Source organism: Ananas comosus, linkage group 13 (assembly GCF_001540865.1).
Source record: "Ananas comosus cultivar F153 linkage group 13, ASM154086v1, whole genome shotgun sequence".
Classification (NCBI taxonomy): Eukaryota; Viridiplantae; Streptophyta; class Magnoliopsida; order Poales; family Bromeliaceae; genus Ananas; species Ananas comosus.
The window spans coordinates 1,386,263-1,406,663 of NC_033633.1; the positions used below are offsets into that span (position 1 = coordinate 1,386,263).

Genomic DNA, 20,401 nt, shown 5'->3' on the forward strand with positions numbered 1-20,401 from the left:
TACTGATCTTACTCTAAATAGTGAAAAGAATTTTCTATAAAAATTTCATCAGATTTGAATTGTTTTACACCGTTAAATTCACAAACGCATCATATCTACCACTAAAATTGTCAATTTAGAGACCTTTTGATCAGTAGCTAAATGATGTCAAAAAATTATGAAATTTAGTTTCCAAATACTTTTAATAATGTAGATCAAGTCTAACGGAGTCGATCGTCGATTTGGAAGCCGCATCATTGAAAACAATTTGGTAGCACGGAGGCCTCCGTGCTACCGATAGGATACATATGCTACCGATATAATTGAGCTCATATGCTTTTAAAAGTACAAAGTCATTGGTGCTTATAAGTTTTCGACTCTTGGATTAAGGAATGTGCGGTTAGGATGATGTGGCCCTCTAGGGTTGAGTGGTTGGTTGGTTGGTTGGTTGGTTGAATAGTATAATCTAACGGATGAAAATGATCAAAGATATAGATCTAATGGTAGAAAATTTACAAACACAAAATGCTTGGTGCTTTTATAAGCTCTATAGCCGGGCCATATATATATAACCTCCAACATGTCACAATCATTTGTATAAGGTGACAAAGTTTGAGATTCTCATGAATAAAATAACTTAAACTGATCAACCTTCAATAGTTGAAAGAGCTTATTAGTTAGTACCTCACGTTTAAAGTCTAACCGTTTTATATCTTCAACTAAATTTATTTAAAAAATAAATAAAACAGATAATCTACTATAAAAAATTAATAATATTTTAAATTTTTAGTACGACAAAACATTAAAATAAGTCGAAAAACTGCTTAGAAAATTTTATAAAGATTCTTATACCCTATATACCAATTTCGATTCATCAGAGCATTTATGAAATGATGGAATCAAAATAATATAAAGAAAACAAAATGGGGGAGACGATTTCGATACGGGTGATTGACATACTATTAGCTGAGTAATTTATTGTCGGAATATATTTTTACTTTTTGAATAAGCCTGTAGGCTCCACCTCAAAGGATCTTCCAACATATATAACACTTTCGCGGGAGGTTCAGAACTACTGGACTAGGTAGTAATTGGCACGTATTTTTGAAATAAATGATCAAAAATTTAATATAGATAACCATTATAGCAGGCTTATATTATATATGTAGGAATAGTTAGATACATTTCGAAGCTTAGGTTGTAAAACTATAATCTAAGGAACTTATTGACCGGATTTGCACATAAAGTGAAGTTCCTAAAAGATTTACTGTAAACTACGAAACAAACAAAATCTTAAAAATAAAAGAAAAGAGGAAAAAAGGAAAAAATAGTGCAAAAACTCACAGGGTGCCATGACTCATCCCTCTCCACATGCCCATGATTCTGGTGGTGCGTCCTGTGGCTAATCCTCCTTCACTCAAGAGAGGCAAAAAATAATCTATTTACTAAACTTTACTATGTGATCAGGGGCCAAAAAAAAAGCATAACAAAGTAATAAAATCAGCAAAAATGTCTGCTAAAATAAGATCATAGATTTTACGCATAATAACAAATAGTATTTTTGCAGAAACTGTACGTTATAATTTTTTTTTCTATAAAAACCTTTAGCTATACCAAATATGGCCATATCCAAAAAAAAAAAGAAAAATAAGAAAAAAAAATTAAGAAAGGGCCTTACCATCCATTATAGGGCACTAGAATGAAGGTGTGAAGGAGGTGACCCACCACACTGTTGAGAGTGGCATTGCTGGAGAAGCTCCCATGCCCACTGTTAATAACCAAATTAACAACTCCCCCCACATTACTACTAATACTACTACTACTACAAAAAAAAAAAAAAAAAAAAAAAAAAAAAAAAGGTATGGAGGACCCCTCAACTACAGTCGATTTTGTAAAATGCCCATTAACNAAAAAAAAAAAAAAAAAAAAAAAAAAAAAAAAAAAAAAAAAAAAAAAAAAAAAAAAAAAAAAAAAAAAAAAAAAAAACAAAACATAATAAATGTTTTAATTTATTTGTTACTCTAGTTAGTGTTTGTTAATTCCGTTAAATTTAATGGGTATATTAACTATTAGAATCTTTAATTTAATTTAAAAAGAAAGAGAAAAATCAAAGTGGAGGGGACCATTTGGGGACGAGGCCTATAGTTGAGGGGGTTGTTTCCGTAGAAAAATAGATCTATCATTTATATACGCAAGTACCAATCGTGGCCGAGGACGAAGAGGGCCCAAAACATGGTGCCTTGGGCGAGCCCATAGAAGGGCCAGAGCGCCCAGCCGTCGATGCGCGCGGCGGCGCCCGCGAGCGCGGCCACGAGCGCGGCGTCGCGCGCGACGTACGCGAGCGAGCGCCGCGCGTCCCGGTCCCAGCAGTGCCCCGGGATCGCCGCGCGCACCTCGCCGATGCGGAACGGGGGCGCCCTCCCCGCGTCGAACACGTCGTCGGCGTCCCCCACCCCCCTCTCCCCCGCGAATTTCGCCCCCTCCCCCTCCTCCCCCCTCTTCGCCTCCGCCTCCCTCAGCGCCATTGGACCGAGCTCGGCGAGTGGAGGAGGAGGATGAGGAGGAGGAGGATGAGGAGGAGCCATGGAACTGAGATCCGGGAGGAGCGTTGTGGAGAAGAGACTGTTTCGGAGGCGAGAGGTGTCGAACGCAGAGTACCCTGTGGGTTCTTCCTCTATTTAAAGTCGTCAGGTGCATGGGAAAAAAACCAAAAAACATCCCTGTAGTAACGCATCATTGCCATTAGGTCCCTAACGTTTTTTACTTTTCACCTCACTCACATAGTCCAAACAAACTATTAAAGTGTCACACACGTTATCATAGATACGTACATGAGTTATATTTAAGTGACCAACTTACCCTCTGATGTGTTACTTGGGTGATTAACTCTTGCGATGATTGTTTGATCAAATCGACAAAAATAAGGACTTCGTAATAAATTATAACAAAGTGGTGAGTCAAATGGTAAATTTTAATATTTTACGGTTCAAATGATGAATTGCAATTCAAGCAAAGTTCCACGGATACAAAACGTTGCTAGAAACAGTGTATTTTATCACAAACAAAACAGATCACGTATTTGCGTGAGAAATTAAGTTTAGAGATTAATTGTAGAAGTGAAATGGTCGGGGACTACGTTGCAATTTCGGAATAGTACAAGCACTGTTAAAACACTTTACCCATTTATTACCCTCTTTCGGTGATTGGATGCATATTTATTACACTTTTGGGCTCTAAAACATATGCTACATTTTAAAAAGTTTTAAAAAAAAAGGATTTTAAAAAAAAAAGACCTCGATTAGTGTACTGTACATTGCACCGAGCAAAACTAAAATATGAAATTTAGGGTGTCTCAATTTTCTAATTTTTGGTGTTGAGATTTTCATGAGTTTATGTTGAACATCACCAGTTGGGTCTTGAGTTTGGGTCCAACATCTTTGTCCTTTCCTCAGCAAAGAAGCGTTAATTTATGGAGGAAGAACCGACGGTCCTTAAAGCAAATGGCAAAAGATTTGGTGGTTGGTACCCGAGATCTAAGTTTGAATCCTAGTTGATTTACATTTTCAGTTAAATTTATTTCTAAATAAAATAAACGAAACAGATAGCGTGCTATCTATCTCTCAAAAATATATAATATAGAGCTCCGGTACTATAATTTTATTTTCGATCTTAGGGTATTCAAATTAACGATTCACACCGTTAAATATGATTTAAGGTATATGAAGTTCTTAGGAATAAAATTTTAGTTTTTTTTTTACATCATTTACTTAGTAAATAAATTATGTCAAAATAAACAGTAAAAATTGAATAATCTTTAAAATTTGAGCATAGGACTTTTAAATTTAAGATCAAGAATGTTAACCTTAATCTAGATAATTTAAAGTATTTTTTATCAAAATTTTAAGAAATTTAGATTCTTCTACACCGTTAAACTCCAAACTNTAAACCAAAATTTTTTTAATAATATTTATAGTTTGTGTATTTATTTAGTAATTAGATATTGTTTAAATGGTTAGCATTGTATATTTTGTAGATTTTGAAACAGTATCAATAGATTAGATTTATTTAAATTTGGTCAAAACTATAAATATTATTAAAAAAATTTTGGTTTAATGTATTTGAAACTGCAGTCGTATTTTTCCTTAGCAAATTCACATATTTTCTCATTCAAATTCACCACGTCCTATGTCCTTAAAATGTTTCACCATTAAAGCACTTCTTAGTTTGAATTTGTCGCATTTTGTAGGTATATGTTAAATGAATGACGATTTTTATTGAAATATGTGGTTAATATGAAACTCTAATCTAGTATTTGTGGTCACATTAAGAACTAAGAAGAGAGTAGCACTTTGTTCTTATAACAACTCATAAAAGTATGGGTACTAATCCAGAGGTGTCTATTTTGTACTATTAATGTGAATATATAAGTGAGACTTAGTTCTCCCACCTTTTGACAAACTCTATTATGGTATTTGAGTTCACATATAAAGAGAATAATAATAACACTTTATTCTTATAGAAAAGTAATAAAGTTCATTGTCTTGTTAATGTGAAAAAACTGAGATTCACTTTTACTTTTCCACCTACACATGGAAAGAGAATAAATAAGAATGTTTTATACCCTCCAACTATTGAGGGTGACCATTTTATGTTGCCACTTAAGCGCAATTAGGGTGCATTAATTGTTTTATGTTGCCACTTAAGCGCAATTAGGGTGCATTAATTGTGTTTCGACCACTAACTATTTTTTCTGCTATTAATTTGTTGCAAAATAAAATGGCCTTTTGCATTAGGTAACAACCATCATAAATTTTTTTTGAGAGAACGGTAGCATGCTACCCACTTCGTTTATTTCATTTAGAAATAAGTTTAGCTGGAAATGTGAATCAACTAGGATTCAAATTTGGGTCTCGGGTACCAACCACCGAGCCTTTTTGCCACTTGCGTTAGGGACAGTCGGTGCAACCATCATAAATTCATTGAGAAGTTGGAGGGGGTTACAGGAAAGGACTTTTAGGAGAAAGGTAGGCTTTTGCATGCATATATACCACGCCTTGTTATTCATATATGCTAGTCGTTGTTAGAATTACGGATTAATACTGGTTTAATGTGTGGTTTATATAATTGCATTGAGTTTGTGCCACGCATTAGTAGTTCCGAATAGTTTAGTTCCGTATAAAATGAATTCTAATCTCTACAATAATCTAGACATTATCTTTATCTATAAGTTTAAGGTTCTGAGTTGATTCGAGCTTAGTAATAATCATACAAAAAATAAAAGAAAGCTGTTACTTGCGCCTTAGAAGAGTGGGCATACATTTTACATTCCTTAATCCATGCACTGCATTGAATATTCCAAAAATAATGAAAAATTTAGAAAGAAGGTTCAAATTATGACTATTTAATTTGTTCAAGTAGAGTCAGGTGTGCTCCTTTTATAGCTGGCAAATTATATTTCACGTATATTTTATTGTTTTGTTAAATCACATTTGACACTTTTATTACGAAATTTCAAATCAAAAGAGGTTGTAGATTGGCCACACACTTCTAATAGCTGTTAGAAGGATTTGAATCAAAAAAGTTTCAATTTTTCTTTTTCTTTTTTTGAGTCGCATATCATCCTACAGGTCGTACATTGCGAGATTTAATGCATGTCGAGTGATTGTATCAGAACAATTAAATTCATGTAGTGCAAATAGGCGATATATATATAGTAAATAAATATGTAATGCCCCGAAATTTTGGCAACGGAAAAAGTAATGCTATACTTAGTTATACAGTTTATTTAATTTAATTCAAGTAATGGCATGCATAAAAAAAATTGATTAAATGTTCAATACAATTCACGAAACATATTGTACAAATTACCAATAAAATAAGAATCAGAATACGTAAATTTGTAAGTTATTAGAAATCATTTTAAGTAGGTAAACTGTTTCCTAATAAAAGAAAATTAAGGAATTGTGCTTTGATTTATATATTGGCGTTTTTGCTTAATTAACAACTTTCTATGTGAGTAGAGTTAATTAAAACAAATTTTAAATTGGAATTTCTGCTTTCAAAGTTAAAATCACATCAAATGTTTGAAACTTTAAATTATTTGAACCCAACTATATTTGTATTTGGAAATTCTAGGAATTTTTATGATTTTTGGAGCAGTGTAATTTAAGAAGAATTTATTGCCCACGCACGTACGTAGTCCCCACATCATCTGTAAACAAACTCATATCAAAATGCAACACGTACAATTAAATTAAATTAATTAATACGTGCAATGGTGCTTCTATTGATTAACCATTCAATTAATCATGAGTAAATTATTTTTGTAGCGTTATGATTCGTTTGGGCTACTAAGCCATATCTTACAAATAATTAATTTTTCAACGAGTTTGTGTCTCTTTTTTTCACCTAATTTCTCGAACAGCTTCGTTACTCCACAAAATAATAATTAAATTTTTCACAACAAAATTTTCAAAATTTTATCAAGCGGGAGCTGAAATTAGATTTTAGTTTGAAAGCAAATACTCAAATTAAATTTTCTATATTTTTATTTTAGTTATTTTACTCAAATAATATTTCTGTAAAAATTGGAATGTATATTTCAACCACTAAATTAACAACTTTAACTTTTAAACTTAATATTTTAACTACTGTAACAGCTTGAATTATTTGTTACAGCGACGCACGTGCATGCAATGTATTTTAATTGGGAAAACTTTAAATACCACATATGTGATTTCGCACTCTTTTATATTAGTATCATGTGATTTAAATTGTATCAATTTAGTACCCTATAGTTTCGCACTTTCTCACTTTAGTATCCTTTGGTTTAAAGTGCATCAATTTAATACCATGTGGTTTTATTTTTCTCTTTTCGTCGGCTTCTCTGTTAATATTTCGTTAAATTATATAAAAAAAAGTTCAGATACCCTACGCCGGTTTATTAAATATTTACTTTAGTATCCTTTAATTTTAACTTTGTCACTGATTTTTTTTTCTCTGTTAATATTTCGTTAAATTATATAAAAAAAAGTTCAGATACCCTACGCCCGTTTATTAAATATTTACTTTAGTATCCTTTAATTTTAACTTTGTGACTGATTTTTTTTCTCTGTTAATATTTCATTAAATTATATACAAAAAAACTTTAGATATTCTATCTAGGTTTATTGAATATTCACAATTCACTTTAGTACCCTTTAATTTTAACTTTGTTACTGATTTAACGAAAAAAATTAATAAAATGGATAATAAAAAAAAAAATCACAAGGTCTAACTCGATACACTTTAAACTATAGGGTACTAAAGTGAGAAAGTGCGAAACCACAGGGGCTAACTTGATACACTTTAAATCATATGGGTACTAAAGTGAGGAAATGTGAAACCACAAGGAGAGTATTTGAAGTTTACCCTTTTTAATTTGAAACATTTTTTTTTTTTAGAGAGAAAGATAACATATTATCTGTTTCATTCATTGTAAGGATGAACTAAGTTTCAGGATAAGACAACTTAGGCCTCGAAAAGGATGCCATAAAAAAAAAAAAAAAAAAAAAAAAAAAAACACTTCCCCCAAGTATCCCCCAATTTCAAACAATTTTTTATTTTTAACTTAGATTCAATTTATGTGGACCCGTAGCCTTAAATAGAAACCACCGTATCCGACGCATCTACAAGAAATAAAGGTTTAACCAAGCTAGCGGCTACTTGGTGGGTTCTCTGGACCGAGCAAAACAGTTTTGTCTTTTGTTCGAATCTTCCCAACGTCGTCAGAGCCTCAGACAGAGCTTCAACCCTATTTAGCTCTTGGATCACGCTCTCGTAACCCGTCACCCTCCAATCTTTTGTCTTCCCTCTGATCTTTTTCTCTCCCCTCGTACCTTCCTTTCTTCTATTTCGTTTTTATATTTTCGGTTTTGGTATTTTTCAAGGAAGCCTAAGCTGCTTCCACCTTATACGCTTAGTTTTTTTATCCTATTGAATGAAGTAGATAGCGTGCTACATTTATCTCAAAAAAAAAGAAAAGAAAAAAGAAATCTAATAAAGCTTTCTCGAGGTTATAGCAACTCTCTCAATTAAGTTACGGCCTCTTACACATAAAATTTAGCATTGGTCTGAGTATACAAAATACTTCCCCCAAGTGTCCCCCAATATAATATGAAAGGGTTGTTCGCTTCAAAATGGTATACCAATGATAATATTATTACTATGAGTTAAGCTAAAATATTATCAGTAGTAAATAGACTCTCTTGCTATTTATTTGTTTTCAATGATGGAGCCTCCAAATTAACAATCGGTATCGTTGAATATAATTTATATCACTTGCAGTATTTAGAAAACAAATTTCAAATTTTTTCGACATCATTGACCTAATGATCAAAATGTTTCAAAATTATTAATTTTGAAAGTCGATATGAAGCGTTTTTACATTTAACAGTATAAAGATATCCAAATTAATTAAATTTTGGTTAGAAAATTTTTTAAACTATTTAGAATAAGATTTATACTCTCGATCTTGATTACAAGATTCCTATCATCATTTTTTAAAGTATATTCATTCTTAGCCGTTCATTTTTATTTCTACTTGATGGACAAAAGAATAATATTGAGAAAATATGAAATTTGATTTCTAAATGTTTCAAATGGTATAAATTATATTCAATGGTGCCGATCATTAATTCGGAGGCTCCATCATCGAAAATAAATGAGTGGCAATAAAACTCGTTTGCTGCCGATAGAATTCCCACTCAACTCTTATTACTGTTACTATTTGTTTGATGACCTATAAAATTGGTATTCTAAGTTGGTATCTTGTTTTATCTAATTTTGAAAATTTATATATCATCGTTACCATCTAAAGAAACAGACGCGGATTTCTCTCTCTTAGTAATAAGGTATATTGATTTCTCCCTCTTAGTAATAAGATATATTTTACTACAAAATTCTAGTTGAGAATTAAAAGTCATGTTTCCAATATTATAATTTTTAAACTAAATACTGTATTTTCTTACACGTGCGACATTTTTTTTTTTCCTAGAAAAATCTATAGGAGAGATGGGAAATTGGGGGTGCAACGTACTGTAGACGAATTGTTCACTTTTTAGGACGTTACCACGTGTCCCGCTATTTAAAGCACCAGGAAAATGCGTGTTGGGATATATTTAAAGTGATAAAAATGACATGTACAAGGACTTTAATAATTATTAATTAATACTGAGAAGTTAGTAATAACATGCGTTACGAAAAGTTTTGTGGCATTAATTTTAAGCATAGTGTTCACGTACGCTGTACGGAAAGATGAGGTACAGGAGATGAGGACATAGGCAACAACTCACTAAATAATTTTATTTTTCAAAATAACTTTACAATTATTGTCTCAACAAGAGGCACACGTACGTCAATTACTAAACTAGGAGCCGTTTAGTTCAAACTTTGTAATATTCTAAAAAGATTATATATTTTATAATGATATGATAAATTTGTTACTGAGTTATCAAGTTATTTGAATTGAAAGCTTATTAAGGATTAAAATATTTTTATTAATCGATTATTAATAACTTTCATCGAGTATGAAAATGAGATTATGTCCTAACTAATGATAATATAATATTTGTACTGTCTAAAAGTTTATAATGGTTCTATTATTTCACTAATATCTTTTATAACTATCGAACTGAAAATGAATAATAATATTTGAATATTTTTAATAGAAGATATTGAGATTATCGAAATATTAGCTGTAATAATACTATGGCGGTAAAATGCCACGTAGTCTATTTTGAGATTGGAGGTTTGAGCTTCTATCTAGCCCCAGGCTCCAAACTTTCTCAAAGTTTACATGTGAATTCCAATCCCAGTATTATGGTGAAATTAACATGTGTTTTCTATTATTAATAATATATAACATCAATTTCTAAAATTATTCCACTTTAGTTTCTAATAATTTTTAAAATCGTACTTCGGACGGTTGGAATTTGAGGACAGTGAAACCTTACAAATTGAATAGACAACTTATTCAGAAATCTAAATCGAATCGGGTTGTTTATTCTACATTTCTACTAGCCCTTTAAATTGTTCTTATTTGATGCTTTTGAATTTTCTACGAATCTCGTGAACACACACAACACGCATCTTTATTATTGTTTCAATTAAAGTCCTTGCTGTCGAAAATTTTTTAACTTTAATGAATATTGTCACGTCCAGTTTTAACAGTATTTTTTATTACCAAAATTTGATTAAAATAAATAATAAATGTTGAAGATCTAATTAAAGAATTAGAAAGTTAAGAACCACACAAAAAGGTTGAGGAACCAATGATAGGGCCCGTTCTTTTTTTAGGTATATCTAAAATAAACCACAATGGAGTTTCTCCACTAGAAAAAGTAATTACAGTGTTTGGTTCATTACTTAAACTAAAACTTCCCCTTATGAAAGAGATACATTGCTTTTCTTCTTACTCTTGTCTTATTTTTGCGTTGCCATAATGTATGAATAGACTTCTCGAAAAAAAAAAAAGGTTGTTTCTTTTTTTTTAACATGGTATGAGTAGTGTCCGGTAACTTAAGTTTTTTTTTTTCATAAAAAAATACTAACTTTAAATAATTTAAGAGAGCCAAATACTACTATACGGAAAAAAAAACAAAAGTATATTTGAAGCATTTGGATAGTACAAGTTTAATTATGATTCTTTAATTCTTCTTTTAGACTTTAGTCGTCGTACATTAGTTTTTATGTAAAATTGGTATTTTTCTCTTGTCACGTAAAGGACTGGTTTACGCGCGATTGTATTTATTGGACGTGTCAACAGCTAATGCTATTCCCTGCATTTTTCTCTTCGAAATTTAAAGAGATGTGGAAAACTAATGAAAAGCGAAAAGTTTTGAACTAAAACTACTACCTTTTTTTGTGGCTTGTACTAATCAAGAAGCAGCAGGAATGCTCAGGAGGTTTTGTGATATTGAGAAATAGATGATGTTGACAGGGCGACCTGCTCTGTCCCTTCCTTTTTCTTTTTGTTGCGGAGTGCCTCGCCCGGATGATGAACGTGGCAGTCTCTAACAACCTCTTTAAAGGCCTTGGGCCTTCTGACACGTCCAGAATGTCCCTCATCTAATATGCAAATGACACATTTTTTTTCTGCGAGACTAAGAAAAAGTATATAAGAAATCTCAAGTTCATGTAGAATCTTTTCGAATGGGCCTCACGGATGAAAATTAATAAGAAGAAATCAGAATTATACTACACTGGATAGGTGGAAAGGAAAGCGACTAGACTTGCGTCTGTTTTGGAATGTACCGTGGGGAACCTTCCAACCAAGTACCTAGGTTTGCCCTTAGCTAACCGACCCCCCTCTATGGAGGACTGGATGGGCATCATCCGGAATATTCAATATAAAATTGATGGATGACAGGCGAAACTTCTTTCCAAAGGTGGTAGATTAATCCTAGTAAATGCGGTTCTAACAAACCTACCTCTGTACTTTCTGTTTATGTTCAAGGCACCCAAATGGGTGATTAAGCGGATTGAGGCTCTACGTAGAAACTTCTTCTGGAATGGAGGTCGCAATGCACCCGGCAAGGGATGTCTGGTCGCTTGGAAGAGTGCTTGTAGAAGTAAGAAAGAGGGAGGGCTCGATATTCTGGATTTAGACACGATGAACCAGGCCCTATTAACCAAATGGTGGTGGAAATTCTTCTCGGAGTAACATCTAGAGTGGAATAAACTAGTACATGATTTGTACTATCGTAGAAGAAGACCACTTAAGGAGGGTAGATCCTTCCAACCTAGCTCCTATTGGTGGAAGGGAGTCCTTAAACTTAATGAAATCTTCAAGTGGGGAGCTTTTTACATTTTGGGAAACGGGGAGACTATCGACTTCTGGTCTGACCGATGGTGTGGTGACAAGACGTTAGATTCGGCCTTCCCTGAAATTTACTCTCGTTCGCACTACAAAATCTGCAAAATCAGTGAATGCCTTACTACCAGCGAATGGAACTGGAGCAAGATTTTTTCAGGGGAGTCCCCCAGCGGACAGGGACTGACTCCTAGCTACCTAGCTCTTAGGGAAAGGATATCCACTTTCAAACTCAAACATAGATCAGATAGAGTACAATGGAGATGCAGCTCTGACAGGCGGTTCACAGTTAAATCAGTCTACTTGTTGTTGAACGATGGGGGTTTAAGGGATGCCCGATCAAGTAAGATCTGGGGACTCCGAGTACCCTTAAAAGTGAAAGTTTTCACCTGGATCGTCCTTAAGAAACGGCCCCTAACTGCCGACAACCTCCTTAAGAGAGGTTGGTCTGGAAATACCGTATGTATGTTGTGCGGGTCTGAAGAGGAAACGGTCGACCATCTATTTGTTCAGTGCGTTTTTTCGAAATTCCTCATGGTGACGAGCTTGGAGACCGTCCATATTGGGGATAGGTGGGATGATGTGACCTCAATCTGGGATAGGTAGATAAGGTTGAAGGGATCGCAGTTATCGTGTTCTTGGATATCTGACTTGGTAGCCTACTAGTGGACTATTTGGGAGGTTAGGAATGGGGTGATTTTTAGGATGACCCAAGCAGACCCCCTACTAGCAGTGTACAAGATCAAGCAGTTGACGAAGCTCTGGGACCAAGTTTTGTCTGCCCGGGTGTAGTGTGGGATCTAGGCCTTTTTTTTTTTTTTTTCACCCCCACCGAGGCCGGTGTTGCCTCACCCATGTAGCCTAATTCATCACATCAATGAATGAAGCGGGTAGCGTGCTACCTTTTTCTCAAAAAAAAAAAAGAGAAATAGATGACGTTTTATGCTTTGGATTTTATGTTGTTGCGTGTGGGAAGATGTACCTAGGCCGTGATTAATGTATGCATTTATTTATTTGATTTTATGCGAAGTGAGATTCAAACATGCATCTTTTTCCACCTAGGAAGAGTGGGGAATACCGTCCAACTGTTTTAAACAATAGTGGTAAAATAATTGCGCAGCCAACGCACGTGTACATTTCCTTATGAAGTTGATTCGAATGCAGATCTTCGAAACTAGAGTGAAGAATACTAACCAACTGCTTTAAAGAGCTATTTGGCTGCACGTAGTTGTAACTGCACTGTAGTTGTCACTGCATGAAAAATTTTAATTCCAATCCAACTGTTGTAGTTGGAACTGTACAAAAAGGATCAAATGTAGTAGGTGGAACTACGCCGAAATTTACTGCAGTTTCAACTACAGCAGCTGTAATATAAGCTAAGTTTTTATTGTTTCTTCACTTCCTATTATATCCAATCAAACTAAATCTACGTAATTATAACTGATGCATATCTAACTGAATGCATCTTAAATTACACTATATTTATAATTACATCCAATCAATCGGCCCTAAAATAACGGATGGTAGAATAGTGGCTCAGTCGACGCACACAATGGATGAAACTGGGTCAGGGCTTATAAGGCTTGATAGGTCGGGACTTGTTTGGACCTAAGGATGTAAATGGATCCAGGTTGCTGGAGCTTCTGCTCCCATCCGCCCCAAATGGAGCTTTAAGTTGGAATAAAAAATATAAAAGATATAACCCGCTCCGAATCCATTATGATTCTCCAAGTAAACGAAGCAGGAGGCAGGAGCTCCCTTTTTTCCTTTGATCGATTTCGATCAGCCAAAAATCAGCTAAAAATTTCCTCCCATTCCGATCAGCTCGAATGGAGCCATAAGTGAGGGGTCAAAAATATGATTAAAATTAACCCTGCCCGAATCCACCTCGACCATGATAAAAAGGAGCCAAAGGTGGGGAACCCCTCCTATCTCCCCGGGTCTGCCCTATTTGCGTCCCTTTTCCGACCCGTTTGCATCTCTATTTGGACCGAACTTTGGGGTACCTGAAATGGGTCTTGGAGTTTGACCTTTGCGCCTACTACGGCTTATCCTAATCCAGCCCAAGTTCGGTCCAAAGTCCAAAGGAGTGGCCCAAGTTGGGCCGAAATACCTTTGGCCCTATAAGGCTTGTCCTAATCCAGCCCAAGTTCGGTCCAAAGGCGTGGGCGTGTGCTTTCTGTGCTTCTGCACGTGCTTGCGCGTGTATATGCATGCATGTCACGTGCGGACCACGTGCGCGCACATGCTCATACATGCTACCCAATAGTTCATGGGCGACCGGAATTCATGATTAAAATATCAGATTAAGATATGCTAATTTGATTAAGAAATTAAGGACATGCTTTTTTTTATCATCAAAGTTTGTCGTATCTATATATCTATATATATATATAGAGAGAGAGAGAGAGAGAGATGTTATGCACTCTCTCACAAAATATCCAAAAATAAAATTAATATAATAATAATTATATCATTAAGAGATTTAAACAAATCACAGATGATGCTATCACCATCGAAAGAAGTTAGGTTGGATGTTGGAACAAGTTATTCGGTGATGAAGAGTTCAATTTTTATACTTTGTAAAGTATTGTTGTATTGCCGGTTATAATTTGTCAGGATAGTATATTTTACTGACATTTTAGAAAAAAAAAAAGAAGAAAAATTAAGGGTCGGAAATGTCTGTCGTCATAGACGTGCATTTGACCCTACTTCCATTCTACCTAAAGCTAGCTTTAATTTTAATTGGATAAAAGTTATGTAAAAATGTACAGAATTTGTCTGCATTATAAGCTATTTTGATTGGCCTACCTAGTGTTTCATAATTTTGATTATACTATCCAACTTTTATGATTTGAGTTAGTCAATAGATTTTTTGACTTTAAAATTTAAACTAATTACTTTAATAAATTTATACTTGCAGAAATTATATTAAATATATTAACTAAATCCGTATACATAAATTTTAAAGTCAAAATATTGTTGACTAGCTTAAATCAAACAAATTAAAATGTTGGATAACAAAATCAAAATTTTGACACACAAGGTAGCTAACTTAAAATGGTCCATAATTTTGATAAATTCTGTATATTTTTACCTAAAGATTATATGCCATATTATTATACAAGTTATGATAGAATAACTTATTCCTATTATCCTATATACAAGAATGCCAAATTAACGGTATAACTTAATGAGAACTTACATAAATGTTCTATGCAGTTTATACGATCTGTAGTATTATGTATTATTTGATTCATGATGTGAACAAAATTTTGATAAGGACGGTTTTCAAGACCATTCTGTTTATAGTTCATTATCACAAATAATACGAATTTGAAAGCTGTGTGAGTAGCAGATTCGACAGTATGTTGGGCACTGTTCTAATCAAATTTTTATTTATTTATCATAAATTTTATTATATAAAGTTTAATTTAGTTAATATAAATGGCAGATGAGGTAAGAATGAAAACTTGAACATTATTTTTCGTATTTTTTTTTGTTATTACTCTCATAAAAATTTTTAAAAAATAATTTGTTTTTGTTCTTTACCTTAATTGGCTCCACGTTATTGGATGGTCCAAAAATTGTGGCGGATTTTGTTGTGGCGTTCATTAATAAGATTACAGCTGTTGCCACGAGTATATCCTGAAACACAGCAAAGCGGTGGCTTCACCCTGTGCACCACGTCATCAGTGGACCATGCCAATTCCTTATTTTTCCATTACCCTTTTGAGAAGCGGAAAATATTTTAGATTCTTATTTATGATATAGTACAAAATTTATGTCACACGATACATGTCTATAATTCAATTAAAGATTTTTATGAAGAAGATAAATGATCCATAATAATGATACTATTTAAAGAGATCTACAATAATGATTTTTACTATCATTATTACTTTATGTAAGAGTTTGATATCTAATTACTTTTTTAAAAGATATAACATTCAATCCAAAATTCTAATATTATATAAGAATATATTTTCTGTGCATTATTTAAATATAAAATTATTATATTATCTCTAATTAAAAAAATCATTGGATTATATGGCTCAATAAAATTAATTTATTATAATTTTTTGCTACACTTTTTAAGAAAGTCCACAACTGTTGTCATTCATTAATAGTCGGGTTGATATTATATTATCTCACTTTTCGAAAAATTTTATAAAGATTTCATTCCATTCAAGGTTGTATTTGTTTCACCAAAAATGAAAAAAGGTGAAAAAATCTCAATTATAAATATCTATTTCTATTGTTTGGTTTATTGTACATTTACTTTTGATCGAAATTCAAAACTCAAACTATCCGAAACAACGAAATTAATTTTAGCTCATTCCATATCAAAATCAATTACAGAAGAAATAGGAAAAAGAAAAAAAATGCTAATCTACCTCTCACACATCCAATTTTTACCAATACATTTGTTGCCAAACAAATAGTAGAATAAAAAAAACTTTAATTTTACAATTACACAAATAAATAATAAAGTAATTTCTATCCAAACTACTTTTATTTGAAAATCTGCTTCAATCTGAACTTTATTTTTGGTAAAATAAACAAACCCTAATGCATATGCTCTAATACCAGTAATTTTAAAGTAAATTTACAATTAAGCAGCTAAAATTGAATTAGGATGATAAAAATTGGTGAAGATCTCAACTTGGCCTCCCGTTCCATTACAAGGAAGAAAATCTAACCCAAAAAATAAAAATAGAAAATAGAAAAGGTGCACTGCTGACGTGGTGGACTGAGTCCAGGGGACAATCTCCACAGTCAAAAGGGCACCCAAGCGCCCAAGTGTGGACCATTTCATCAAGACCCTTCCCGTAGCAGCATAGAATAGATGAATCACGAATATCCCCACAACTCCCTTCCGACTCCGATTGAGGATAAAATGGTGGAATTAATAAGAATTGAGAATGTGAAATAATTAAAGCGGGCGAATAAGCGGTGGACGCGGAATAAGAGGCTTATCCTTATTCCCCCCCCCCCACCCCTCTCTCTTCCCGTGATCGTGCCTCGTCCCTGATACGGCGATACCCCTCCCCACCATTAATCCCCTTCCTCGGCCTCCTCGCCGTTCGTTCCACTCTCTCTCTCTCTCTCTCTCTCTCTCGAGGTATCCCTTTTCCGATTCCCGATCCCACCTTCCCCCCCTCTCTCTCGCTTTGGATTGTTCGATCATGGATAAGTCTCCCTCTCGATTGCTCGATCTAGGGTTTTGTAGGTTTTCTTCGGGATAAGCGTGGAAATGTTGTGCGTCGTTGATGTTATGGACGAGATGATGATGCCTTGTTTCGATGTTTCTTACTAACTGCGTTTAGGGTCTATTCCGAGTCGTAGTCATGCTTCTGAATCTTGGATGATTGGAACCGGATTGGATCGGGTTTTCTAGGGTTTTCCGTATGTTTCGTAGATCAATTTATGGTTGTGAATTAGAATGGAGCTGCGCTAATAAGAGTTTTGATCTTAGGGGTTTAGTTTAAGGGAGAGAAATAGGGTTGTTTGTTGCTTTCGCACTTTTTTATTATTTTGGGATTTCCCTATAATTTGTGCCTTTCCAGTACACATTTGTATTTATTTCATAATTATTGTGTCAAAGAATGAAAAGTACGCAGATTCATGATAAGCAGTACTTAGTAGTATATCCGAAAGTACGAGTAAAATGTGACAGGATGAAATTTCTTGAATTATAATACTTTGTTATGGATTCCTGATTTCTGGGCAGTTAGGAATTTTGGCTTCTTTATTATCATGGTTAAAAGGAACTGTGGAGTGAACCTGTAGATTTAGATATATTTATTTCTTTGCTACTCAGGTTTTACGCAGCATTATCGTCATTTAAGATTTTCGTGTTGTATGCAATGAGTTTTGTGATGAAGATTGCATGCCATTCATTTGTGGTGGAATATTTTGGCATATATAGAAGAAAGAACGAAAATAATGTGCTTTGGAGCTCTAATATTACCCACTTAGTGATCAAAACTAGAGTCTGCTTTTGGTGTTATGCATCATGTATGGTTGAGATTATTGTTTATTGTTTGATCTTTTGGATTTCTATTGTTTGCTTTAAGTGTGCTAACGTTATGATGCACTTGCCAGTTTATGTTTGATGAGGTCTGGTGAATTTTTTTGTGGTTGTTGCCTGAATGTAGCCTTCAGATGGATATACTAATGTGATTGTTGCCATCTAAATCATTTAACGAAGCTACAATTTAAGTAATGCTTAGATCATGTTGACCATTGATGCTAAATGCACTTTTTTCTCTATGGTTGGTTCTTTTTTTTGGGAGGGGGGGCTAAAATCTGTTTGGCTTGTATCTGGACAATTAAGCGAGGTATGCATGTCTGCATAGCTAATACATTTTTCTTGTGCTGCGAGAATAATCATGGTGCTTTTTTAGCTTATTATTGGTTGAGGAATTCTGAATTTGTGATCTCTGATCCACTCTATATGAGTATTCTAAATATTGTTTGGGTGCAAAATTTTTGGCTTATTCTTGGAGTAAGCGAATGTTTGACCATTTATTCAATTAGCTTTTTTACTTATTCGAAAGGCTTTTATTTTGGATTTGCAGATGGAGTCAGAAAATTCTCAGCCATCTCGTTCTCAAATCATTGATATAAATGTAGATGTGCCAGAGGGAGCCTCTGGCCTAAACACTTCCAAGATCTGCGCTGGCTCTACTTGTGGCCTCTCTGATTCTGCTACTAGATCCAAAGACGCCAAAGAGAGAAATGCTTCCATGCAGAAGCTACTGATCGCTGTTGTCCTATGCATCATATTCATGGCCGTAGAAGTAGTTGGGGGAATCAAAGCAAACAGTCTTGCGATTATAACCGATGCAGCCCATCTCCTTTCAGATGTCGCAGCTTTTGCCATCTCCTTGTTTTCTCTCTGGGTTTCAGGATGGGAAGCGACTCCCCGCCAATCTTATGGCTACTATCGAATAGAAATACTTGGGGCGATGGCTTCTATTCTCATCATATGGGCTTTAACCGGTGTGCTAGTTAAAGAAGCAATAGGGCGACTAATCCATCCAACTGGTGAGGTGCAAGGAGTTTTGATGTTTGCTGTTGCTGCCTTCGGTCTGGTGGTTAACATCGTCATGGCTATCTTGCTGGGCCACGACCACGGACACGGACACGGACACGGACACGGACACGGACACGATCACGGCCACGGCCATGGACATGCAGACCATGATCACGACCACCACGAGGATGATGATCACAGCGATGATGACCATGCACATGGTCACACCCATGACATTCGCATCACCACACATCCCCATCATTCAGAGGATGATAAGCACAAAGATGAAAGCAGACATCCACTGCTAAATAAGCCGAAAAAGAAGAAGAGGAACATCAATGTGCACAGTGCCTACATTCACGTGCTAGGGGACTCCATCCAGAGCGTAGGGGTAATGATTGGGGGAGCGATTATATGGTACAAACCTGAATTGAAGGTGATTGATCTCATATGCACACTCATCTTCTCCGTTCTTGTCCTAGTGACGACCTTTAAGATGATGAGAGACGTACTGGAAATTCTGATGGAAAGCACGCCACGAGAAATCGACACGACCCGACTTGAGAAGGGCCTGTGCGAGTTGGACGGGGTCGTGGCCATTCACGAGCTGCACATATGGGCCATTACTATAGGAAAAGTTCTCCTTGCTTGCCATGTTACTATCGCTCCGGACGCTGATGCCGATCTCGTGCTCGATAAGGTGATAGGATATATCAGAGAGGAGTATAACATCAGCCATGTTACTATACAGATAGAACGCCAACAGATTCAACATGCATGAGCATTTTTCAGACCCATAATCCCCTGATGCGGTTTCTTGTTTCACGGTTTCTCCGGTTAACTTTTCTTAATTCTTTTGACTGAAATGGTAGTTCATGGCTGGTAGGGTTTGTTCATTCCGTAATGACTGATTGTGGCTTTCTATGGCTTTCTAATTCGCTCGGAACTCTACATTGCATCTTCTTGTTGGTCGGGATCTGAGTGTCATAGGCTGGGCTTAACGTTTGCAATTTTTCCCGAGCCGCTGATTGAAGAATTTTGGTAAGCAATTTGATCTGCCGTATATGCATAAGATCCTAAAATGTGGAGAAGGTAATATTCCGTTGATCTGTTGTTTTTCAGTGTTTTTCTTTTTCCCTCCTCTTTTTTTTTTTTTTNTTTTTTGAGCTGGAATCTTTTACGGCATTTGTCTTGAAAAGACTGGGTATTATTATGTAACTGTTTGAAGAAACGTAGTTGCTTATTAATTTGAAAGATTTTGTGGCGTTAATGCTAATGTTCAGAATCCAAAACCCTCGAAACACAGAGATTCGATTATTTATTAGATGGTTGTCAGAGGTATACAGTGATTTAAAAGGAACAAAAGATCTCAACTCTTTAGGTCCTTTTTTTTTTTTTCATTGAGGTTCGTCTTGCTCTAGTATGCAAAATGGAATTCCAAGCTAAAGTATATAGAATATGCTTTTCCGGTTTTTGGATAAAATATACTACAACTGACTTGTTGTGATGTATGTACGAAACAAATAGTA

At 34.7% G+C, this 20,401-nt stretch overlaps 2 protein-coding genes across 2 annotated transcripts in view; one reads left to right on the forward strand and one right to left on the reverse strand.

The window, feature by feature from the left end:
- Nucleotides 1-2,603, reverse strand: part of LOC109719173 (fatty acid desaturase DES3-like) — a 9,568-nt gene extending 6,965 nt beyond the window's left edge. Inside the window, exons 1-3 of the mRNA XM_020245716.1 lie at nucleotides 2,179-2,603; nucleotides 1,658-1,747; nucleotides 1,324-1,390 (exon numbers count right to left, since the gene is read on the reverse strand). Coding sequence (XP_020101305.1) covers nucleotides 1,324-1,390; nucleotides 1,658-1,747; nucleotides 2,179-2,564 — 543 coding nt within the window. The 5' untranslated portion in view covers nucleotides 2,565-2,603. The remainder of the gene's footprint in view (nucleotides 1-1,323; nucleotides 1,391-1,657; nucleotides 1,748-2,178) is intronic.
- On the forward strand, nucleotides 16,678-19,913 carry LOC109719207 (metal tolerance protein 1-like). Its single transcript, XM_020245753.1, has 2 exons — nucleotides 16,678-16,955; nucleotides 18,415-19,913. Exon 2 carries the CDS (start codon nucleotides 18,415-18,417, stop codon nucleotides 19,651-19,653), a length of 1,239 nt encoding a protein of 412 aa, XP_020101342.1. The 5' UTR covers nucleotides 16,678-16,955; the 3' UTR covers nucleotides 19,654-19,913.